The 26733-nt window shown below is 36.7% G+C and overlaps 2 protein-coding genes and 1 long non-coding RNA gene across 7 annotated transcripts in view; 1 reads left to right on the top strand and 2 right to left on the bottom strand.

Moving 5' to 3' along the window:
- Window positions 1–401: 401 nt before the first annotated feature.
- LOC148879618 (LOW protein: zinc finger CCCH domain protein) lies at window positions 402–18003 on the bottom strand. The gene is made up of 5 exons (XM_088961203.1): window positions 16642–18003; window positions 10984–11647; window positions 1823–3224; window positions 1639–1719; window positions 402–1211 (listed from the first exon to the last, which is right to left on the bottom strand). Exons 1-5 carry the CDS (start codon window positions 17390–17392, stop codon window positions 477–479), a joined length of 3633 nt encoding a protein of 1210 aa, XP_088817329.1. The 5' UTR covers window positions 17393–18003; the 3' UTR covers window positions 402–476.
- Window positions 18004–22942: 4939 nt separating this feature from the next.
- The window catches only part of LOC148879619 (uncharacterized), a 40635-nt gene continuing 36844 nt past the window's right edge, over window positions 22943–26733 (bottom strand). For all 5 annotated transcript variants that reach the window (XM_088961204.1, XM_088961207.1, XM_088961206.1 and 2 more), the window contains one exon: window positions 22943–23342. In XM_088961204.1, the coding sequence (XP_088817330.1) occupies window positions 23181–23342 (162 nt within the window). In that variant the 3' untranslated portion in view covers window positions 22943–23180. The remainder of the gene's footprint in view (window positions 23343–26733) is intronic.
- LOC148879620 (uncharacterized) lies at window positions 23328–24120 on the top strand. The gene is made up of 2 exons (XR_016104299.1): window positions 23328–23445; window positions 23597–24120. It is a non-coding gene; the product is annotated as an uncharacterized LOC148879620 (long non-coding RNA).

A 26733-nucleotide genomic window follows, 5' to 3' on the forward strand; every position in this document is an offset into this window, starting at 1 on the left:
TTCCATAGAATCCACCATGAGATGAGAAAATACATGACAACCGCCTTGACCTGAATTTTTTCTCTTAACTGCAAAGAGACAGCTTCTCTAGAATGCGTAAGCGAGTCAATTGCTGAACTGAAAAATAACAAATAATAAAATGGGATCCGAGAGAAAATACCTGATATTCCAAATGCATCAAATCAATTGTCATCTATACCGCTTTCAAAACCCAGTACCCAGTATACTGTTCCACTTATATCAACCACCCAGATTTCTGAACATAAATAAAGGACAGAAGAAAAGTACATTGATAACCTATCCTATGTCATCCCTTTTGTTTCTTTTATTGAAACAAAATCAACAGAGAACCATCAGGGCAGAAAACTTAAAAATTGGTTGATGAGGTAGATAAGCAATAATGGCGAACAAAATGAGAAACATGATGAATTTCAATGAAAATGGCATTTCAAAAAACACATGGAATAGAAAATGTCTCAATGTGTACTTTCAGGAGAATGATGTATCCGACTTAAATTTACCAACCCAGACTCAATTGACTCAGACATTAAAGCCTCACAAACCTTGGAACTGTCAGAAAAACCTACTGGACCACACATTATATCACCGAATGCCTGATTCCCTTCACTACCATTAGTGGAAGGGTTGCCCTTGGAAATGCCACTGTTGTTTGTTTCCTCGTCGTTACTGATTGAATTGCTTATAGGCTGTGAAGCAGTTTCAGGAGAGAAAAGGCAGTGTCCCACTGCTTCATGTTTCTCCTGATCTGGACTAGCAATAAGCTCCATTTTCTTCTGATTTGAAGCTGAAATCATCACCTCCTGTACAACCTTTCCTGGAGTTGGTTCCAACTCCGGTATCTTCTGACTGGGAGTTGATGGTGGCCTGATATCGTCCACCAAAGGATTTGATGTCAGTTCCACAACCTCTTCACCAGTAGTTGAAACACGCTCCCCCATCTTAACAGGCTTCTGATCACTGAGACTTGGAAATTGTTCCACTGCCTCCAGATTGGAAGTAGGGACTGCATCTGCTTTCTCTTGTTTGTAATCAAGAACCGCATCCCCTGCTGTCTCCTGATTGGAAGTTGGAACCAGCTCGGGTTTCACCCCATCATCTGCTGTTATCTTTTTTTGTTGTGGCTCAGAGAATGATTGAGTGTTTTTGGCCTTCATCTCTTCACTCTGCTTTTTGTAAAGGTTCAGGGCTCTCTGCAAACATAGAATAACAATAATAAATCATCAAGGCAATTTGTAGGTCATATATCTACTAGCTCCGTTCAACATTACAGGTCAGTTGCTCAGTTCAAATTTAACACCCTATAATTCAGTTCTTGATTAGAGCAGACAGTTCTAAATTCAGAAAATTGTGAACCAGCTATTGCACTGGTTGTCTATGAATATGCTTTAAGCCACAGAAATCTCAGGTGTAAGCCATGGCTTCCAGAAAGGATCAATATTTAAAGAGTTTGCAGCAATGCTGTAATGGGAACATATACAAATAAGTTGGCACCTTGCACTGATAAAGGCAGGCTCAAAAAGGAGTATATAGCTTCATATTTATATGACCAAGCAGCATGAAGAAAAAAATAAGGATCACATTGCAGCTTTAAAGCACTAGTTTCTGAAATGAATCTACCTGGAAAACAGTAGCCCTGATTGCAGGGAAGAAGGAAGCACCCATAGTATAAGAAATATTATATCCAGATTCTGCACTCTCCTGTCATAGAAAAAGGACTAAGATACAGAATTCATAATACAAGTAAATGGGGAAGGAAAGAAATGGAAGAAGAGATAATATTATGTTCCGTAACATATTCTACCTCTAGGTCCATTTGTGCATTCTTGGTAACATCTTCATCAGTCTTATTTCCTTCAGTTTCCAATAAGCCCATGCACTGGCCATACAACTCCGGATGGGTAAGATCCTCTGAGATTTCTATCCCAGATAGATAAACATGACAAAATTGAGAACCACCATTACTAGATATTTTACAAGGCTCAGGACTATTCCCGTGGATGGATTTTGGAGAAGCTTCAGAAATGCCCTTTTCTGGAGTGGAGCTGGATCTCTTTATTTCAATGCTTTCTGCCCTAGTGACAGACCTGTTCCGTTCATTTCGGGGCCGCTGGGTTGACTGCCCAGCCCAGACCTCATCAGGGACACGGAGTGGATAATCCTCCTTTTGGGATGTCGTGGGCAACTCCATATTCATACCACCATTATGTCCCTTCCACATTTCTGCACTAGTTTCCCGCCCACGACCACTCATCAAGTGTCTGTTCTGATCCCATTCTGGTCTCCCAAACATGTGAGAGTCATCACCATAGACACCATTACTCCCATCCCATCCATGCAAATGAGGTGGGCAAGACTCTTCAGCTGGATTCCGCCACCCAAATGGATGTCCATGAGGGGAAAACCGGTCAGTATCGGGCAACTGATAATGAACCCCGGCATGGTTTAATTCCATCGACGGTCTAACTCCAAACAAGGGTGGAGCGGGAAATTGCTGCATCACATGAAATCCTCCAGGTGGTGGCCCATGTTGGTAAGGAAGGAAACCATTTGCTACTGGTGAGGGCCAATTTGGTGTACCTTTCCAAGGATTTCCCTGCCCCCTTCCTGCACCGGTATCACTACTCCTCTTGAAACGGTTACTGGGCTTACCTCTGCTGTCTTCTTCTGATGAACCTAAAACTGAAGGCCCATCAGCACCAGCTCTGAAAGGCGGTGGTGGAGGAAGAGATGATGATCTGTCAGGAAAGTGACCAGTTCTATTGAAAGATGATGAAACAGAGACAGTGTCACCATCTCCTTGAGAAAACTCATCCACTGCCTTCTCAAAAGGAAATTCCCGACTACCTCTGTCTTCATTATTGGAATGATCCCTTGCATCTTTAGAACCAGTACTCCTTCGTCCTGTTTCTTCAACATCAAGGCTCCGTCTCACACTGCTTCTATTGGAGTATCTCCGGTCAATACTTGATGATGATGGGGATTTGTCAAACTGCATGGGTGAGGCCAGAACATCTGATCTGGGAGACCGTTCAGTTGACAACTCACCAAAATGGTTGTCATCCCTTTGTACAGGCTTGTCCAAAGATCGTGATTTTTCAAGGATGCCAGAGACACCAACCTCTCTTGAGGAAGTTGCATTAGGCCGAACTCTTTCTTCAGATGCAGAGTCTCTATACTTCATGTCCATTTGCTTTGAGCCATGCCTGAAAACATGAACATGTTGCAAATTATTATTCACCCAACTTCAAATAAACATGATCTGGATTCATTAACACTAAATCTGGCTATAACAGGAAACCAAATTGGCGTGGAAAGCCTTGTTTTCTGAACCTGAAAATCGTTCGAGCCAAATCAACACTTCAACAGACCAGAGGGAGTGTCAACATTACAATAGCAATGTGCTAAACTTTAGTTGACATTTCAAATAACAATGTTTCCAAAGCTTCCATATTTGATGAATCATTGCAAACTTCTGTTTTATTTTTTGAATAGCATCGAATTCCAGTCTACAAGCTCCATTGCAGACTCTCCAGCTCCGGAAGTAACCAACAGACAGTCTCTGGTGTGAGGTATGTATTCATTTAGTCAAAAGAAAGGGCCATAGGAGTTAGTTTTCTACCTAATATTATAAAATTCAGGGATGCAAGTTAAAACAAGGTTCACCCTGTCATATACCACAACAGATTGATTCATTTTTCCAATGCCCCATCCACATCATAAGGCCTCAAACTTCCAGGACTTGACCTTTCCATGGGCATGCTATTATGTAAACATCCCCCCCCCCCGAACAGTAAAAGAAACTCATTAAGATTGGAAAAGAGAAAAGAGAAGAGAGTACAAAAAAATCCATGCCTAGGGAAGCAAGGTTGAAGAGGCAAAACAACCTCAAGGAGGTGCCACAAAAACCAAATCAAGGCCAACCCAGAGGTGCACAACAAATCTAAGTTGGTCCAGTCTTCCATGGGCATAGAGTCAGCTAAAGCTAAGAATCCATCTAAAACAGAGTTTAATTTCAGAAGCCAAGGTTCTAGAAGGATAATCCACCCTATAAAAAAAATCTAGAAACAAAAAAAAAAAAACTCAAGTATATATGTTGGAACAGACAAAATGCATTAATTATGGAGATTTTGGCATGGCTAAGGGTGCAAACCAGACAGACTGCCTGGAGAACCAAATTCAACAGTCCATGTCCTTCCCATGTCTGGAATGATTTTGTGCATGTAGTGGTAATCTCTTAGTCCTAGTAGTTTTGGTAGTGATTGGCCTTGTTATTTGCGAAGTTATTGTGCATATTCTCATGTAAATAGCCTTTCACATATAATACAGTTTGTCAGCTTCATTATCCATTATTGGCGATAAAAAGGAAAAGCTACAATGACCTTTTTTATCATTAGCAGGTCAAGTTCCTAATTAAATAAATGAAATGATATGTAGAGAGTTGTACAAGGAAGCTAGTACTATTAACCCCACTAGTTATCACTCTTCATACTGTTACAGATTTCCTCCTAGGGAAGTCAGCCATTAAAACTTACCAGCAGTATTGGTTTCTGTGTTGGAGAAGAATACCAGAGATTTTTTGTGGAGGGAGTGGAAGGAGGAAGCTAAATGGCATTTGGTGAAGGAAGCCAACACTGCCCTGTTAGGGAAGTGATTGTGGAGGTTTAACGAGCAGCTGAACAGTTGTGGAGAAGGTTAATTGTATCCAAGTAAGGCTCTAGTAGCAGAGATTGGGAAACAAAAGATATAAGATCCTTTTATGGATGTTCAATCTGGAAGGCAATTCAGAAAACACACACACAGTTTATGAAGGGCGTAAAATATGATGTTGGTAACGGATAAAGGGTCTTTTCTGGAAGGATCACTAGTGTGGTGATGGCCCCCTCAAGGATTTGTACCCTGACCTCTTTGAGATTGCTGGGAACAAGAGTGCAATGTTGGAAGAATGTATAGAAAGGCAGAATAGGTGTTGTGTTTGGAACCCTCAATTCCGAAGGAACTAAATGACTGGGAGGTGACTTACTTGATTAGTTTGTTACAGATTTTGTATGCCTCAAGGATGAATGGTGCATGGGAAGACAAAAGAGGTGGATTTTTGAGAAATTAGGTGAATTTTATGCTAAATCCTTTTACAACAGTTTGACAAGGGAGAATGCCTCTGACTTCCCAAGTGATAGGATATGGATCAGAAATGTGCCATATAAATTGGCTTTCTTTGTTTGGTCTGCAGTACTTGATAAGATTTAATGAGGGACAACTTAATCAGAAGAGTTTTAGAGGCGGTGAATGAGAGTTGCACCATGTAATATAAGTGTGGAAACCACAATCATCCCCTTCTGTAGCAATGAGTTTGTGTATTGGATTTGGAGAAGAATATTGGATATGCTTGAGGTTGAGATTAAAAAAAAAGACTGATACAAAGGGATCCATAGGGGGTTAAGCAAGGCTTGAAGAGCATGGAGCATCATTCCTACAGCAATCTTTTGGGAAGTGTGGTGTGAAAGAAATAGCAGAATTTTCGATGGGAGGCAGAGCTCAAAAGAAGAGGATTTCAAAAAAGTATTGGGAATTGTGTTTTCTTGGTTGCCAAATCACCAATTCCAGATATCCCCGGTTGCCCAAACTACAGCTATCAAAGCTCATCTTGATTAGGTACATGACTGGAGGAGACCAGGTGAGAAAAATGTCTGGAAGAATCTGCCACCATATGCCAAATTACAAATGATATGTTAGTAGAAAAAGGCTGGAACACATCAATATCTTCACCCAATTAGGTTCAATGTCTTCATATTGATTAGGTTCATGACTGGAGAGCTTCCTTTATTTGGTTTTTGCCCTTGAAAATCTGGTGTTTCTTTTTTCCCAAATAGTCACAAGTAAAGCAGATTTTCTTTAGAGAGAGAAAAAAGGTAAAGTATTTCATTACAGAAGACTGAAATAAATACAGCCTTGCCCACTGAGGCACTGAGCAAGGCAAGCACTTTGTACAACTCAGAAAAACCAAAAAAGAACATGCACAAATATTTCTATACTCCAAAAGAGAACTATAAGGACAATTCTTGAACAGTTTGTGCATTGCCACCCAGGAGTGTAACCTTCCCCAAATGCTCTTTAAGAGTTCCTCCTCTGATCTCAACTGATTTTCAAAGAGTCCTGTGTTTCTTTCCGACCCTTAGACCCCCAGCCCCATAACAGATCCAAATCATCCAATGCATTCCTTGGGAGGCATGACTGAACTCCAAAAACTTTTAACATTTTCATCCAAATTACCCAACTAAATCTGCAGTGCAGAAAGAGATGCTCCAACTTTTCAAAATTGTTGCCAGATAGGACACATTTGCTTGGTTCTACTACCCAACCTCTCTTTGTCAAAATGTCATCTGTTAAGCACTTCCCTAAGGCTGTCATCCATAGACAAAAGGATACTTCTAAAGGAGCCACCGTCCTCCATAAGGGATCTTCGGGAAAATTATCTTCCTCCTCCCTGCAAAGGCTACTGTAAAAAGATTTGACTGAGAACCTACCTGATTTCTCCTTAGCCCAAATCCCCGTCCCCCCTTGTACTGTCCACCCTTATCGCACTCAGGATCTGCATCAACTCCTCCCATTGCTCCACTTCCCAATCATTCAGGTTCCTTCTAAAACTGGGACACCACACCCCTGCCCATATGATTTTACCCTTCTTCTTTCTAGGTGACAAAAATGAGGTGCCAAAACTACAAGGATCATCATCATCTAAGCCTAAGCCCAACTAAATGGGGTCAACCATATGGATACTGTTTTTCCATTCGGTTCTATTTAGTGCCACATCAATTGTTAAATTATGAGCACTTATGTTGTTTCATACTACTTCAACCCATGTCCCTTTTGGTCTGCCCCTAGCCCCTCAATTTGTAACAGATCAATTCTTGAAGGTGCTGTAGGTGGTCTTCTAAGCACATGACAAAACCATCTTGGTCTACTTTATCTCATCTACCACCCGTTGGAGCTACACCTAGGTTCCTTCCAATGACTTCATTTCTGACCCTACCCTTTCCAGGTTTTCCACTCATCCATCTCAATCAGTAGACACACTTCTGCCACACTTATTTTTTTGGGCAAGTTGTATCTTAACTGCCCAATGCTCTACTCCATACAGCAGTGTTGTCCTTACAACTATTTAATCAAATTTTCATTTTAATCTAGGTGGTATTCGCTTATCACATAAGACTACACATGAACCCCCTTCATTTTGCCCATCCTGCTCTAACTCTATGAGTGTCATCCTCCTCAATCTCTCCTTGTTATGAATTATCAAACTAAGGTAACGGAAAAGGTCACATTGAATTATCTCTTGGTGACCAATCCTAACTGTACCCTAATTTGCACCCCCATTGTTATTAAATTTGCATAGCATATATTCTGTTTTAATCCTAGTTAAACCTCTTGTTTCTAATCTCTACATGATTTTATCCCTCTTATTTCCAGTAGAGAAAACACAAGCCTGCCGCAAGGATAAGTGTGTTGGAGTATCATTTTGTGATCATCAACCCTAGAATGAATAAAACAAAATCATTGAAAAGAAAACAAAAGATTTCCTGATAAAAAAACGAAAACAAAAGATTAACTAATCAACCAGCATCCAGCCTTTCAATTAGATTAAAATTGATCCAAACTCACAAAACTAAATACCATAAAATACAGAAACAAATTCAGCACAGTTTATTAAACTTTTTGACAAAAAAAGAAATCAAAATAAAATAGGGTTTATTATAAAGATGCAACTCATTTTTCTCTTTTTTGGAAAAGAACCCACAGAACTCAATTGGTTTGTGGTTACCATAACAAGAGTGGGATTTGATTCCAGGTTTGGAATTCAATCCCCCAAGCCTTGTTGAATCATGTTTTACAAACACTGGGCCACCGGGAGCAAGGTTGTTCAAGGAGTTTTGGGAACTGGATCAATTGTTTGCAAGACAGTAAAATGCAAGTAAATGAGAAATAAACTATCCAGCATTCTAATAAAAATATACCAAGCAAATAGAAAGGAAAAGCAACCAAATAGAATAAATTCTTTTTTATGATTTCTTTTGAAGGGCTACACAACCGGGGGGATCCCCCAACCCAGGTGCAGGCAGGATTCGATCCCCAAGTCTCCAACTCTCCACTACAACCAGCAGGAGACCTTACCAACCCACTGGTTGGCACCTTGCAACCAAATAGAAGTAATTTAAAAGTTAAATTTAGAGAACCACTTAAAGTAACTTAAAACTATCAGTCATTTTTAAATTATTAAAACTTCAAGTAAATAATACATAATAAGTGAAAACCAATGAACTAGTCCATATTAAAAAAATATAAAAAAAAACTATGATTCATTGGTACACTATAGCCCTTACTATAGTAGCCAAACTGAGTAAAGGAGATTTATCCATGAACATGTTGGGCAGAACAAGAACTTAGATTATATTTAGCATGTACCAGGTAGAACTTGGCTCATCTATCCAAACCCAATTGTGACTGGATAGGACCTGGTTCCAATAGAACCTTTAGAGAAGATGCGCACACATGCAACACATGCACAGAACACACTCAAACACATTCTATAGATGTGCTATCCCAACCCATAATATTCTTGCACCATATAAACCATATATAGAAGACACAGGATAAAGTAGAAAGGACAACAGTTCACTGGCAGTTGGTACACGTACACAGAAATAAAAGCACATCTAAGATGTTAGTTTACCTAACGGTCCTAACTTACATACATCCAGATGGATATGAAGTATTACAATTGCTAAAATATCACTTGATTGCTCTAAAAGTTCAGAATTTTTTCAATACAGCTGGAACATTTTATATACAGTATGAATAGTAATTTGAACAATTACTTATTAAAAAAATAGTTATTTGAACAACTATATATCTGTGTGCGTTTATGCATAAATATTTAAGTTCAGAGATGTGTCTGGTGATTAAAGGCAAAAGTCCCCAACTTTTGATTGAACACCATAATGCCAAAAAATGCACTCAAGTCCCAATCAGCGTAATCAGGATACTGTGCAACTGACAATTCCAATTCCACCTCCAAATCCAAACACAGACTATAGTATTGTAATGCCAATATATGTGATAATTTAAATTGTTTGGTTATTCATATAAGAGGACATGGCAGGTAATAATCTTAACTTGTTTAATTCACTTAAGTTGTGTCCAGTTTCTTGAAAATAAGTGAGAAAAGGAAAATTGTAAGGAGTTTTCAAGGGATTTCATAAAAAAAAATATACGTTGAGGATTTTCCCACAACTTTTCCTTTTTCAATAATTTTCTAAGAAACCAAACACAGCCTTGTATTGCAGAGGGGGAGAAAGAAAGTTGATGTAAGCAAAGAAACATATAGGTAGTCATTTATAGGGTCACATCAGCAAACAAAAGACTAAATCCAATCAGATAAAACAAATGGTACCCTCATTTTGAGTAAGTGAAAAGTTTTAGCAAGCCAGGATGGTATAAAACCCCCTGACGTCCTCTTCTTCATGGTAATTAACAGAATTAATGTGGATATAAATCCATGGTTTTAAAATAATAATAAAAAAAAACAGTCCTTTCCAAAGAAACAGCTATGCTGCAACTTGTCCCAAGCAGTTTGTCCATGGTGAGGCAATAACCAGTTAGCGCCCAGACTCGCGATTCAATCCCAAGTCTCTGCTATGACCAGCTAGAGACCTTACCAGCAAGCCAGCTGGCATCTTCACCATCAGCCAATCATGTTCCATCACAAATATTTAAAGCAACAGTACAAACATAACAAAATACTAGCATATTCTATTCCATATCATTTCAAATAATTAGAAATACAAACAAACAAATAAAGCTTTAAATAACTTTGCGGCTAAGTTGACTAGTCATTAATCCACTTGTCAACCCAGTCAATGCTTAGACTGTGTTTGGCATGCTTTCAAAGAATCAACTCTGATGACTTTTGTGTTTCAAAGAATCAATCTTTAAGTTTGCATTTATGAAAATTGTTGGAACTAATTCTTTTTCTGGGTTCGTAACTCATTCTAAGAATTGATTCCTTGAAATTAGATATTTTAGCTTCAAAAAATAATCACTTTTGGCTCAAAACTTGTTCTTCAAATAATGATTTTTTGGACCAAAATTTTGACCTAAGTGTGGCAACTGCCAACCGCATCATGAGTATTGAGTATTGGCTGACTAGTCCAGTTGACAATTTGTGACTAGTCAACACTTTGACAAAACTGGTCACAAGGATCTTTTTTCAGAGAAAGAAACATATATTTGATGGCAAGGTATCCTCTTTTGAAGCTTTATGGAGAAGGATTCTCTTTTTGGTGAAATCCCGGTAAATTGCAATAAAAGCATATATCTGGCTTTCATGCAAAGGACACTAGTGGAAATCCTTGGTTCCTACTTGAAGAATATTCTGTAGGAGCTCTCCACTCCCTCATACTGAATGTGAGATAAAGAAGGAGCATGATTTGGAACATTAGTGGACATATCAGAGATGTCACCTCAAATAAAGCCAAGGTCCTAGTGCAGATGAAATCTGAATCATTATTTCAACCCCCCTTGATTACTGATGGATTAGCAAGAGTTGAGGCAGGAACAACCCTTTTGTATAGTGATAGCTCTATTCCTGCCTAATTTTTGGTTGATGTGGGAAGGGTTACTATCTATTTGTTCTTCATATACATCCTTTCACACACACACCTTTTTTTAATCAATGAATATATCAGTACTTTTCTCTCAAAAGAAAACCATAAATCATGTTTTTAAATATTCACACCACAGTATTCTGATGACTAAGATAAACACATATTGAAGTGTCAGAAGATATGTTATTCCGTAACCACAATATCACATAATGGGAGCATTTTATATGTTTTCTGGAAAACAAAGGATTTAAAAAGATGTAAAGAAAATAGCAAATCTAATGGGGGGATACAAGCAGAAAATTACCTATGCTGCTCTTTAGCAACATGAGCACCAGGGCTTGGGGAACTTTTCCGCCTTGCATTGCTTACAGAAGAATCAACATCAGCATGGCGTGATTGAGACCTTCCCCTATCGACATGTGAGTCTATTTTGCTACTGCTAGATGACTTCTTCTCAACATCAGAGCGGTGTTCCTTGCTACTTTGGAGCTTAATATCACCATGATCATCAGTATCATCATTAGATCTTTTCCTTCCTTTGATATCTTTATACCTGGTTCCTCGGTTATCAGGATGTGGACTACCATCACGATCATCATCCTGGGACTTAGATTTTTTATGACGGCTTTCTGCAGATATACTTTCATCCCTCAAATGCTTAGAGTCAGACCTACTGCTTATATGATCTCTAGAAGAACGCTCATCTCTGTGTTTATCATCCCTGGGCCTGTGATCTCTCTCCAGATCTTCTCGATACTTAACTCTGTACCTCCCATCTTTATTCCTTTCCTCTTTATATCTTCCATTCTTGGAATGATCATCCCTAGAAGACAATCTTTTTTCAGTACTGTCCCTGACATCATCTTGATATTTATCTTTGTCACCGGAGCCGTCTCTCCTACGCCTGATCCGTTTCTCAAGTTCTTTCTCTAACTCAGGATTACGCAAGTCATCTTGTATCTGCCACTCTACAGAAACACAATAACCAAACTGTCAAATGGAAGCTAATAAGAATTGCTAAGGGCAGAAAGATGCATTTCCCACTATCAGTTAATACAATTTTTTTCCTACAGAAACACAACAACCAAACTGTCAAATGGTAACTAATAAGAAAGGCCAGGGGCAGAAAGATGAATTTCATGCCACCGGTCAATACAAAATGTGCTCTACAGGACTGATTTTTGTTTAGTTTGTGGGGAGTGGTGAAAAAAACTTAACACTACTCAATCATGTAGCCCAAACACCCACTCTCTAACCAAACTTACATCTCAACACCTAAAAATCAAACAGAAAAATAAAAACTAAAGAACAGAACATACAACCTACTTCTACAAAGGAACGACCAAGCCACAATAACCGAAAACAAACACAAGAAATCCTGATTGAAACCACTCCCAACCACTTTGACCAGACACTTCATCCCCAAAATCATGATCAGACTGCAAACCCTGATTTTACAATCAAGATTATTTGTTAAAACCTTTTGGTTCTTGATCAGTTTCTACTTGTAACTAATCATACAAAAAGCCTAGAACATTCTATATTCCATAGCAATATGCATTAATTTCTTAGGGTTAAAAGACCATGACATTGTTAAAAAATACATAAATAATGGCTCCTATTTTCTCAAAATCCTGATATTTTCCTAGGCATCCAAACAAATCAATCACAATATAAGCAACATATATCTCAGATATCCCCAGAGTTTCATTTGATACAGTCAAGATTAACCAAACACTTGCAATTATTAATAGGTATCTTGACTCAGTTCACAAATCACAACTACCTGCCACCATCTTCAGTAGAGCTCTAATTCAATTCAACAACCTTACCTGATAGTATACAATTGTTAGTTCTCTCCACATCCTTACTCTAGAAGAGTTTTCATTCCTAAACGTACTAATAACAACAATTCTCAGAAAGATAACAAAAGCCACTAACCACCATATGATGCACAGACACAGCTACTTTCTTGCTTCCATTCTGGAACAGGAAATCTTGCCCAGCTGTTTGTTATAGTAAAGAAAATAAATTTTATAAAAAGGAAAGGTAAATGTACAATCTGACCCATGTTGAGAATGAAATCAAGTACTCAACCAACAACTTATTAAAAGTACAAATAGAAATATTACAAAGATTACATAGAGACTCCATTGATAATTTCAAGTGTCGACCATAAGTCAGATGCAAATGAAGACCAAGATATGTCTTTTTCAGGGTGGGCAAGTAACACGAATCCATAATAAGAAACCAAATCAGCCACCACCCTCCTAATATCTCTGGATCTTCCTTCAAGATTCTTCTCTCCACATACCCCAACAAACTGCAAAAGGAACCATCATCATCTAGGTCTTGTCCCAACAACATGTTCCAAAATATTTTTGCTTTATTGCTTCCAGGTAACGATGGCCATGTAGAGAAAAATCTTCTTTGAACGGACTGGATCATGCATGGGTCTTCTAAACAGCCCAGCAAAGAACCTCCAAATAAATTCTGCAACACTGCAATTGATGACAGTCTTCCCATGATTACAGCACATAATGCATTGGCTTTCTGGGCAAAATCCCCTGCTTTTCAAATGATCTATTGTTAGAATATTATCAAGAGAATGCAGCCATGCACAAAACTTCCCCACACTCCTCTAATATCAGAATTTTCAGTTGATTTCTGATAATAGAATTATAAAATGACTTTACTGTAAACACACAATTTGCACATTTTTCCACAACCTAGCATCAGGTGATGACTAACCATCTCTCTTCCAAACCCTTGACCAGATTGATGCATTCCTCAATCTCTCTTTCTAATAAAGGGCATCTGAAAATGGGACACCATACCACCATGTACCATGGAACTTCCTCTTGAATATGTTTAGTCAATTCATCTATGATCAGTGCAAATAGATAAGGGCTAAGTGTTGAACCTTGGTGGAGACCCATAGTAACTATAAAATCTGAAGTCTCTCCCACTAGTGTTCTGACATTATTTGTTGCCCTCTCATACATATCCTTAATTAGGTCTATATACCTACTTTGAACCCCTTTCTTTTTCAAGACCCATCATATTATCTCTCTAGAAACTTTATCATATGCCTTTTCTAGATCAATGAACACCATATGAAGATCTTTCTTCTTCTCTCTGAACTTTTCTATCAATCATCTCAAAAAAAGATACAGCTTCCATGGTTGATCTCCCTGGCATAAAGCCAAATTGGTTATCTAATACACTTGTTTTAAGTCGATATATATATATATATATATATATATATATATACACACTATACATTAATATAAATTTGGTTAATTTGATTTTTTTGGTTAACCAAATTTTCAAGTCTGAAAACCAAAACCAATAACCGAAATACCCTGAAATTGAATTAACCAAACCAAAATATCCTAAACTGAAATAACTGAACTGAAAAAACCAAAACTGAAATTCTCAGTTCGGTTTTAACTGAATAATGCTCACCTTAATATAAATTTGGTTAATTTGATTTTTTTGGTTAACCAAATTTTCAAGTCTGAAAACCAAAACCAATAACCGAAATACCCTGAAATTGAATTAACCGAACCAAAATATCCTAAACTGAAATAACTGAACTGAAAAAACCAAAACTGAAATTCTCAGTTCGGTTTTAACTGAATAATGCTCACCTCTAGCTGTAGATCACCCTCTCAATGTTGAATACATTGGCACCCCTTTTAATCTCCTAATTCAGAACACAATATGCCACCCTCTTTTGTTTTAATGTAAATGTGTAATAGTGAACCATTCTCACCTTCATAAGGTCAGTGACAACATCCACTTCCCCAGAATTCCTTTCACAACAGATGCAATATAAAAGTGCTGCTTTATTCTGATTTAGTGCAATGCCAAAGTATTTTACATCTGTTTGAAGGGTGTCAACAGAAGTAGAGAATAAAAAACCCTGTTGGGCAAATTCGCTGAAGTGCCAACGATGGGAAAAAGTGCCTTTGATTACTCATCAGAAAAAAAAGATGGGAATAAGTGATTTCACACATTTCATACAAGAAAGAGATAAATGATTGGCATCTTCACTACTCTTGAAGCAGAGAGTGCTTTTTATGCTTCACTTTTGAGGCCACCTTATATCCATGGAAAGATAAATTTCACTCACCTACTTGACAGGTGGTGTAAGCAAGGCTCCCTACTCTCTTTGCTCTTTTCATCAAGTGTTAAACCCCAAATAAGCTTTCTTCCCACAGTTATTGATAATGGTGCCCAACATTCCCACGGTTTTTGAAATGAACATAATAGAATGTCTGACGGTTTGATCATCAAGGACCATAAGTAATTTCAGTGTCTCATCCTCTCAACCAAAAAGGGGGAAAAAAGATGAAAGCTAACACTGCCTACCATGACAGCTCACAAGCTCATATGTTATCGAGTTCCTTCCAATCCCAAAACACACAATTAATTATACAAACTAGAACATCATAAAAAACAAGCTGCAGATCCAGACAGCTCATCAGAAAAGCCACAGAAATTCATTAGCAATTAATTTTCTTACATCGTCACTTTATATGTATAGTTCAGTTTTTCTGAGTTGTTTTATTTTCTTGTCTAGCCAGCAAGTGTAGGATAGTCTTAGGTAGGCCACTTTTTGCTTCTTTTATAGATAAATCTGATTTTGTAAACAGAATTTTTAATGAAAAAATTGGTTACAGAAGTTCTAGCATAACTTCTTTCTTGTTTCCTATGGCACAACTCCAGTGGATGGATCTTGATTCAACAGTGAAGTGTCATTAATCTTAATCAAGAAATGTTTAAGTATATCAACTCCCAGTTTATCTATATCAACATATCTTGTTATTGAAATAAAATCTCAGTTCCTCAATTTTTTTAAATCTGAATATTTTCTTGATTTTTTTCCTTTTTTGATATGTAAAACTTTTGAATCTTTTCTTGATTTAATTGGAAGTCAGAAACTCTAAAGAAGATGCAGGAGTAACATAAATTTTGAAATTTTTTTCTTGATTTCAGTAGTTATCTTTAACCAGGGTATTACTTTCTTGAGACTAGTTTCACTATATTAAAATCCCTAATCTTTCAAGTTATCCCTAAACCCTTATTCTTCAATTGTTTGGTCTTGTAAACTTCATAATCCTAAAATTTTATGAAACAGCATCAAATCCGTTTTTTTTTTATTTTTCTTCTTTTTCATCTTGACAGAAACCTTAATCTAGCTTATGTGCCCTTATATTGTGAATCTTGAATTCCCCTTTGGCAATCTATATCAGAACATCAATCTTGATTCTCTGTCCTTGAATGTATTCACTTTCCATATCGTACTTATGAAGCACACTTCCTCAAACCCCTCCAACTTTCCGCTCAGACTTCCCCAACTAGTTTATAGGGAATCCAATACCTCCTTCCCAAGATCCCTGACACCCATAGTTCTGTAAAAACAACTCCAGATTTATTAGGCAAACATAAAATAGATCCCCCTAATCTCCTCGAAGGGCCCTTGGATCCTTTTCCAGTTTATCAGTGACTGCTGGAATCTCTACTTTCATTTCTTGCAGTTTAGAACTCAATAAAGTTGACTCAGAAATTAACCATAAATGAACAGATGCGGTAACACTTTTTTCTCCTTTTGGTAGAGATGTTTAATAAGTTCTAGGATTCATTTGCCCAACAACCAAATAGTTGGGATTAAGACTCGGTTGAGTTGAGTTTGTACAGACATAATAGCAAGTTGAAATGAACTCCAACAATCTCAACCACATGCAAAAATAAAAGACGACAACCATTGTAAAAGATCAGTCATGGAGGGAGTGAACAGGATTTTCAACCAAAAAAAAAAAATCCAAAGTTTGAAAAAAAAGGCCTTGAGATAGGTAAAAGCCACATTAAAAGGCAGAAATCAGTTCTTAAAGTGTTCAAATAGTACTGGAAGTTGACAATAAACAAATAGAAACATGATAACCGGTTACCTTACCTGTATTGTCTGCTTCCCGCTTCACGGGACGCTCTTCTTCAAAACCCCCTGATTGGGAACCTTGTTTCCTACCTAATTCACCACCCGCAACCCCTGACCCCGGAATAGTATCAACTGATCTCTCACGCCTAACGTCTTGAACCTTTCTATCCTTCTCTGTTCCCCGTTCCTTTTCCTTTGCATCCTTGTATTGATGATTATCTTTCCGACTTGAATCCTTTTCAGATTTACGCTTTGACTCAACCTTACTCATACTCTTCCTTGCCTCCTCATTCTCCCCTGTTGAAACCACATTTTCCTCTTTTCTCTCACTCCAACTATCGCTCTTTCTGCTAGACTTACTCTTCGAATCAACTGAAGACTTTGACTTGGGACCTTTATCTGAATCGGGTCGTGGCCCATCCCCTTTCGTCTCTCTGTCTCCAACTAAAGAGTCTCCTTGTTCGTCCTCGCCGCCGTTCCAGCGATCAGTGACTACAGCATCGGCCCTATCTTTCCGCCTCTTCGAAGCAACATAATCTTCTGACATATCACCGTTACCTGGACCAAAAAGATCTTTGCCATCCTGTGACTGAGAACCAAGCTTCCGTTTCTCACCAGACGCTGAATCCCTGGAAACCCTAGCAGCAGCTTCTTCCCTGCCTTTCCTATCTCTCAAGCTCCCATCTTCGTCAGAGTCCGAATATTCTCTAGTATCCTTAGAACTGTGTTTGTGTTGCCTGTGTGACTTATGTCGAGAACTTCGCGGCATGACGAAGTACCAAAAATTAAAGAAAGCAAAATCCAAAGTTTGAAACCCTAACTTCTAAGCCACGAACCAGGCCAAACCCTAAGCAGACTGGAAGCTGAACTCCACAGACGACCTATCCGAATGCCGCAGCTCAAGCATTAAATGGCAGATCGACAGGAAACCTAGGGCGAAGTAGCCGGAAACCAGATGACAGGCCGCCGGGAGGGGAAAAAAAGGGAATCTTACAAACTCCCTCCGAAATGAGATAGCCGAGATTCACCAGATTCTAGCAAGATCAACATTGACCAAACAGAAAAACTGAGACAGATGAAACGAGAATCGAGCCGTTGAGAAGATGAAATATTGCAATCGAGAGAGATCAAAAATGATTTGCTGTATTTTTTTCGAAATTAAAAATGTGACTCCAAGGCGTCTCTTGGTCTTGGAGAATCACGGATAATTCCCTGTGGGACGGTAATGTCCCGAACATATTTCAATATTTACGGCCCCAACCACGTGCTTTATATCCTTCTGTAGTTTCGTTTGCACGTTTTATTTTCTTCGGTGAGCAATCTCTATTCTCAATTCTCAACTCTCAGTCTTTTGGGTTGGGCACGCCGTCGTCGTTTGTCCGCAACTCGATCGCCTACTCTATTCAACCCTAACAATAAAAAGATACGTGCAAAAAAAATAATAAATAGTAAGGGTCCGTTTGGTTAATACATTTATAATTGGAATCAGAACCCCTCATGATCGGAATCAAAATGGTTTATTATTCCCCCATATGTTTGCTTCGAATGGAATCTAAATTAGAATCGGAATCATCTGAAATGGGATTCTCAATTCTAAGGGAGGAAAAGAAAAGAAGGGAGAGAGAATAGTCATTCCCTAAAATGGGGGAATGTGTTATTCTACTAGAAAACCAAGTGGAAAATGGTCCATTCCAAACCCCTATTCCCACAAACCAAATGGGCCCTAAAAAGATCTTAAGAACACAACAATAGAAAAATAATATGGGTGTCTTTTTTTATTTTAACTATTCCCATTATCCATCAAATTGGATAAACTTATTATTATTATTCGACGCTTTTGTTGATCATTATTAACCCATCCTCCTTGCTCCCTAGCCTCTTGATTATATTCGTGGCAGATTTTTAAATCTTTTATACTCCTTAACTCTTTTTTTTTATTGACTTGAAATTGTGTTTCAATTTTTACAAGAAAAAAAAAGGAAATTTATTTAAATTATGTTTTTTAATTATTTTCAATTAAGACAAATGTTTGTTTGTTTGTCTTACTTTAGACCCAATTTGTGAAAGCAAGTGCTTTTTGAAATCCATCTTTTTATGGTAAAAATGCATTTTGTCACATCCTATTGATAAGAAAAATTAGACCAATTATTCAATGAAAATAGCATTATATATTTTATATTATTATAGATTATTTTTCTCTAATTAAACCATGAATTTATTTTAGGGAGATGTTAGTATATGTGTATTTTGTGGATAGAGGAAATTTTCTCAACCATAAATAAATATAGGCACTTCACTTTGAGGATGTTTGCCCATGTGTATGGTTTTCTGATTTTTTTGGTTTTTCTTCAAAACAAAAACAATTGTTACAATAAGCAAATCACACAAATTGTTTTTTTTTTTTTTTTTTCATCCATGCCTTATGAAATGGATGTTACAAGTCAAAAAAGCTAAATCAAGATAGCATACTTATTGCACACGTGTATGGTATGTGATCTTACACTTGTTAAAAAAAACAAAGTCTTGTATATTAACCAATACTCCATCCATTTCTTTTTTCTCCATTTTTTTTTTATTTTTGCTTCACTCTAATGGATACTTAAATTAAATGGCAAATTAATTAAGAGATGGCTTGTTGGTAACCAATCTCCAACCATGAGGGTGTTTGGTATTGGAGCCAAGCATTTTATCTAGTTGATCACCAGTATCAAATTGGTGGTACTTCTTTACTTCAATTTTTTTTTTTTGTGAAAATCGTCTTTTCAAGTTTCTTATTATAGGAAAAGCATTTTTTCTTACATAACATTTAATAATGTGTTATGTGTATGTGTTTTGATACAGGAATAAACAGGAAATAAGCAATAAAACTTGGAAATTTGTATCAAATTTAGCTTTTCTCCTGATTTTTTTAGGCAAAATCCAACAATGCATTCAATACCAAACACCACTTAAGCTTTACATGAATGAATTATAAGAGATTAACCACTTTTGATATAACATGGTTTTTACCCATGCTAAAACCATGAACTCAAAACCTTTGATATATTGCTATAGTCCTACCTTGTAATAGCAAAACTGAACTTGTGGATAGAACTTGTGAAGAGCATTATAACGTCGACGGCCAAAGTTTTTTCATTGTTCTACAAATTATACTTTAAACCTTTTTTTTTTTTGTGTGTGTGTGTGAATAAAAACCAATGTAAACTCAAAACCCTCGACTATAGGGTTGGGGTGTAATCAAATCGAGCTAGTCGAACAATTCGGGCTCAAACTCAATTAGGTTTTATTTGAGTTCAATGCTAACCGACTTTGAATATTTTACCAATAAAATTTTTTGCTTGAATTAATGCTCATAAGCCTCACTAAATTTATAAAGCAAAATACATTGTTTAGTTTTGCATCAAGAAATCACTAGCTTGCTGCCTCTCAATCCAATGTTCAAAGTATCGACACGTATCGGCCCATATCGTCTGATATGTATCGTGCCGGTGGTTTCTCAATACACCTCTACAGGGTTTGTATCAAGTTAGCCATTGATTCAAAGGGTAGCCGGGCCTTAAACCGGCCCCTCTGAACCGATTTCAAAAAAATAATAATAATAAAACATAAAAAAGCACCAACACATGCTGATACACTGGGCATATCAGCCTGTGTCGATATTTAGACCCTTGTCTCAACCTTTCCCTCTATTGGTGCTCCGTTGCAACCCACAGTGCCACAATACGAAAGAAAAAGTGAGGAACCCCTCATAGTTGATCACAGCTTCTTCTTTTTTTTTTTTTTTGTGGTCTTGCACAAATCTCTCCTTGTTCCCAATCAAATGTATTCAACGGAATTGTTTAGCTCTCTTCGTTTTTTTCCTTTTTTTTGCAAAGTTTTGCTTGAAAAAAAATAGGTTTTTGGTATTAACCTTTTCTTCTTCCCCCCATCACTTTGTAATAGTTTACTAATTTTTATAAAATTTGTTTGTTATAGGTTTAATCAAATGTTGATTTGGAGTTTACAAGTAGCTCACCCCCATCAGTTGCTCTCTCAATCTCTCCTCTAGGTTAAATCAAATGGTAATAAGCATTTATGGTTCATGATGACCATGAATATGATCTATGTTAACATGTTTTTTTTTTGTATTTGTGTTTATATATGACTGTTTTATTAGTCCTGTTGTTTATTTATGATTTTTATAACCATGGGATTTGTAATTTTAAAATTCAGACTTAGGTTTTTGTTTCTTTGAGTTAGTTTCTATTATATGCTTGGGTTTTTTGGGTTACACGTTGTAATTTCAATTAATAGATGGAATTTATACAATCAAGTGCTAGATTGGTGTTGTGGGCAATCAAGCCCATTTCGCATTTGTAATTGTAGCTTCTACATGGTAGTCTATTTCTCCATTTTCCCTTTAAAATTTTTCTTTTATTTTGTCTAAAAACAAAACATTGAACATCAATTTTATTACATGGTACTAATTATTATGATATGACATTTAATTTCATTGGATGACTAGTTTTTTTGTATGCTTACAAATGTCAATCCTGTTTGCTTGTTACGAGGGAGAAAAAAAATGAAAATATTCTTCTTTGATTCTCATTTTCATTCATTTGTTTTGTGAGATGGGCCGAGAAACAGCGAGACACGGTTTCCCAAAACTTGGAATGTTCAGTGCGACCCCAATGAGAAAGAAAAACAAGGGGGGTTGAAATCAAGAAAAACGGGAGGGACAAAGGTCTGGCTATCATTACTGGTTCAAGTAGAGAGGAAAGCAAAGAAAAAGATGAAGAAGAAGAGGGAAAAAAAAAAAAAAGAGGATAGAGAGATCATCGACACCATTAGTTTTGAGTTCGAGATCGTGAGTTTTCATGACGTTTATTGCTATTCTTGCCGAAGAAACCACCACTGCTGGTTTTGAACCAAGTTGCAGAAATATAAGCAGACCATATCTCATAGAAAAGTTGGCGCAGCCTACGATGAAGAGAAGAAGCAGTTGTAAATTTTCCTTCTCATCAATCAAACACCAGAATGCCAAAATGAGAAAATAACTTTTTCCTTCTCATCCCATCCCTTCTCAACAACCAAACGGAGTAAGATAAAAATATATTAAAAATATCATTTTATTAAAAAACTCAATTAAGCTTGTGAGCTACTCAATCAGGGTATTATGAAGCTCAAACTCGATTCAACTAACTACTCGAATCAAGTCAAATTCAACCCGACTTGATAACCTTCCAGCTGAGTTCAAGCATTTAGCAAGCTAAAATAATGAAAAATAAGAAATATTAAACTTATCTGTGAAATTTTATTCAATAAATAATTTGTAATAAATTAATTAAATAATTACAAAAAACAAAGAGAATGCATTATTTAAAAAGTAACACAATAAGTATTGTAAAATAATAATAATAATAATAATAATAATAATAATAATAATAATGGCAATTAAAAGTTATTAAAATTTGTTTGAACAATGAAACGTGGTAATAGATATTAATACATTTATAATTAATTAAATAATAACTAAAATCAATAAATTAATAATAAATAGTTATAAAATATGTAAATACATTATCCTACAAAGTAATATATATTAAAGAATTATAAAACCATAATATAAAAAATTAAAATTATTAAAAAATATTTAAGGTAATGAAAATGTTAAATCTATTTATAAATTATAATTAACAAATAGTATAAGTTAATTAAATGATAAATAATTATTAAATATATTTCTCAAATGTAGAAAAATGTACAGAAAAATCAAATAGATTTATCCATAGGGACAAAATTGTAGAAATTTCTCGGAGGGTGGAACATTCATATTGGACAACTTTGTTTACCAAAAAAAAAAAAAAAAAAAAGGACTACTAAACCTTACTTGAAGATTAAAAAAAGAATAAAAGTAAGTTTTCACTACTCAAAACTCAAAATTGCTCTCAACTTTTTTTTGGCTTCTTAGAGATCAAAAAACCTGCTTTTAAGAGGCTAAGGGGCATTTGACATTATGCGTATTTCTGACATCTAATAATGCCTTTATAATCATCATATACTTACTACTACTACTACTAATAATTATAATAATAATCATATATTATTATTATTATTATTAAATATTATAAAATGTTATTGAATAATATTAAAAATATTATTTAGTAATAATAATCATAATAATAAAATAAATAATATCATTTTCATTTAAATAAATAATAATATTTATGTAATAATAAAAATATTTAATAATGTTCATTAGTAATAACAATTAAAATGTTTTTATTTAATATTATTTTGAATACTATTTTTATTATTTCAAATATTACCAAACATTCTATTTCCACAGGTAAAATAGTAAACTTCACAATTAATTTCAAATATTATCAAACATTATACTTCTTTTCAGATTTTAGACCCAAATAATAGCTTTTTGACTTTTTAGACATCAGACTTCAGATTTATCAAATGCCACCCAATATAAATTGCAAGAGTTGTTGCCTTGTTGGTGGAAGGAAAAGCTTGCCATTCAACAAAAGGGACTAGTCTCCCTTCTATGTGAATTAATACATACAACCTTAGTTCGCCTCCATTAACTCTTGATCTGGACTTATTTTATCTACATCTGTCCCTCTTTCAATCCCCACAGATGCTGGATGCTCCGGTAAAACCTGAACAACCATCTCCACCAACTCTTCAACATCTTCACTTCTCATGCGTTTCTCGCATTCCTCTATAATCTGCAAACGTCGAGCAGGACAATAATTATCTATGCAATGGGAGAAAGGAATTACATGGCGTAGGCAGATAGTTCAGCTGCCCCATAAGTCTACTGATGCACATGTAGGGATCATAATTGTATAGTATTTCATGCACGCCCACTAATCTCTAATACTACAAATTGATAACATAAAATGATCAGTTTGATTCGGTGGGTTTGAAACTCTAATTTCTTTCTTATCCTTCCTTGTACTTTTCTTTTTCATTTGATCAGGCTTTGCAAGCAGAGTTTATGGGGATCATAAGCCTTGTCAGTCACGGAGATATGAAATCACGGACAAAACATAAGCAGAAAGTTATGGGGGTTGTGGGGTGATACATATCTTTTTGTGCATGTCCATGACCATGAAGCCTGCATCGGGCCATCAGCCATCTGGGTATTACCCAAAATAAACAGTGCAAACGCTTAGCCTGTCTCAAGTTGCAGATAAATGTAATTGGAGGGAGATAAACAAAACCATGGGTTTCTTTATTGAACTCCATAATTTAAGGCAGAAATATGGCTCCAATCCTCTTAGTTCTCATTAACCATTGTATCGTCAAAACTGGAGTATTTAAGCCTTTGCTAGTTATCTTAGGCCTATAACTGTATTTTTCTTTTCTCTTTCAAGTGACAGTACAAAAATAACATGTGGAAAAATATTGTCATCATACAAGCCTTATCCCAACTATATGGGCTTGACTATATGAATCCTGTTTTGCCATTCTGTTCTGCTTAATGCAATATTCATTGTTAAATTATTAGCGCTTAAATCATTTCTTACTAGTTCGATCCATGTCCTTTTCTGTTTACCCCACCCCTTCTAGCCTCTTCAACTCACAACAGATCACTTTCTTGTGGGTGCTCTCAGAGGGTTTAATAAATATCTGTTGTTGATCTCTTGTTCTTTGTGTTAGCTATTTGGGATTGGCTTTTTGCCGTCTTTGGATGCAAGTGGCTCCCCCCCTCAGATGTATCTAATATTTTCAATCCTCCAACGAGGGGAAAGATAATATGAAGATGTACTAGAGCTGCAGTTTTATGATCAACTTGGGAGGAAAGAAATGGAAGGCTTTTCAGGAATAAGGCACAAGACAAAAAGGTCATGGTAGTATCACGATAAAGGTCACTGATATTTAGATCTTTCTCCACTAATGACATTGTTAAAAATTGGAAAATGATTGCTTAATGGTTGAGACTAGCAATGATGGCTGTAGTAGGGGAAACCCCGGTCCCTCTGGCATAGAGGGAATTTTCAGGAACAGCAATGGAGAGACTTTGACACTACTCTGCACCAAAAGGATAATGGTTGAGACTAGCAAAGAGAGGGAGTATTTCAAGCATCACATCATCATAGAGGGTGACTCCAAAGTGATTGTGTGGTAGTCTGGTGGATTCAAAAGGAAAAAAGAAGTCCATGGCAATATAAAAATTTCTTGAGGGATAAATGAGCTTGAAAGGGATAAAGTGTTTGTTATGGGTGCTTTTACAGCCACTAACAGCAGCAGTAATGGGCGATTAATTCAGAGTTTAATGGACAGCAGCAGTAATGGGTGATTAACTCAGTGTTCCTATCTTATCTTATTCAGTGTTCCTATCTGTTAGCTAGATACAGTGTCCCTATCCTATCCTATCTGTTAGCTAGATACAGTGTCCCTATCCTATCTTATGTGTTAGCTAGATTCAGTGTTCTTATCTTATCTGTTTCTATCTTAGCTAAATTCAGTGTTCTTATTAATTGGGCAGTAGTATAGATAAAGGTTATTAGGAAGTCTTCCTAAAGTAGGACTCTTATCTTCTTGTAATCTCCTATTTAAAGGAGCAGATGATATTCAATGAGGGGATCGAAATTTTCAGTCAAGAAAGAGCAGAGGAGAGTTGATCTCTTTAACAAATCACCATTAAGGCGCCAAAGATAGGTACCTCGAGGAAAGGGAGAAATGAGGGAAAACAAGAGGTTTTCCCCATTAACTGACCTGTGACGAGATCCTATTCGCAGGCCCATAACAGTGTTTAAGTTCTTTGGGTGTATAGCTGTGCAAATGGGTTGGCAGATGTATTGGCTAAACAAAAGGTAGAGAAAGACAGAGACAGAGACATAGAGAGGATGTTTTTGGGGGAAGTGATTTCAAATTAACTTTTGTATACTCTATTGATGGCATCTTATTACCTCAAATCTCTGGGATGCATGTTCCTTTGTAAGTATGATCTGTTCTAATTAATAAAACTGTTACTGTTATTAAAAAATGGTATAATAAGTAGTGACCCTTAAAATTGAAGCACAATTTTAGCAGCTACTAACATAGGGGCTTATCCATTAAGTCAAGGAAAATGTTACCCAAAAGGGAGACACTAGTCAACCACATCCCATCAACAATCACTACCACCAAACAACCATAGGCAAGCCATATCAATCAGCTAGAAATAACAATGGTAAAGCTTCAACTAGAACATCAAAACATTACATTGAATGCTACACCTCGCATCTCGCCTGAAACTTGGTGGAGCTCGACTTCCACCTGATCAACCCGTGCTTCCATGGCTGTAGATTGCGTATTGGTCATGCTCTGCTACCAATCAGTTAGGAGTTGCCTAACTCAGGGTTTGTAGAGTGAACTGAGCTCTTGAGGAGAGAGGAAAACAGAGGGGAAAACAGAGAGAGGACAGAGAGAAAGAGAGAGAGTGAGAGAGGGAGGGAGTTGTTCGAATGAAATGCCAGTCTTCTTTATTTCTTCCTCAGGTCTTTATAGCCCAGGTAAGTAGTTTGTTACAAGACTGTTACAGTTTGTTGTAGGACTGTTATTCTGTTCTAACAGTCTGCCACTTGGATTAACCTCTTGCTGATGTGGCTTCTCCCTTTTCTTGTAGACTTGATATTTTTTTTTTTGGAAAAGGTAAGGTAATTTATTAAAATAAGAACCAGTACAAAGGAGCCTAGGCCATTAGAGGCTGCCTAGAGCCACCACAAATTACAGATACAACCAGTTTTGAGATCTAAACAACTGACTCAAATTCTGATTTTTAAACAACTCCGATGCCGACACCCAGGACAGAAGTTTACCCACAGCTATCTGCACCATTTCCTCTGAAGATTTAGCTTTGCCCTGAAAACTTCTGTTATTTCTTTCAACCCAGATAGTCCAAAGCACAGCAGCCGGGATAGTCTTCCAAACCAAGATACCTTTCTTGCTGAGACCCTCAATCTGCCAACACAACAGCAGATCCTTAACAGAAATTGGCATTACCTAGCTGATTTCCAAAGCTTGGAGAAAATGCCTCCAAATATAATTCGAGACTGGGCAATGTAAGGCCAGATGCTCAGTAGTTTCTACTACCCCACCACATAAGCCACATGACATATCCGAAATCTG

Source organism: Nelumbo lutea, chromosome 1 (assembly GCF_056320005.1).
Source record: "Nelumbo lutea isolate HS-2025 chromosome 1, American lotus-T2T, whole genome shotgun sequence".
Classification (NCBI taxonomy): domain Eukaryota; kingdom Viridiplantae; phylum Streptophyta; class Magnoliopsida; order Proteales; family Nelumbonaceae; genus Nelumbo; species Nelumbo lutea.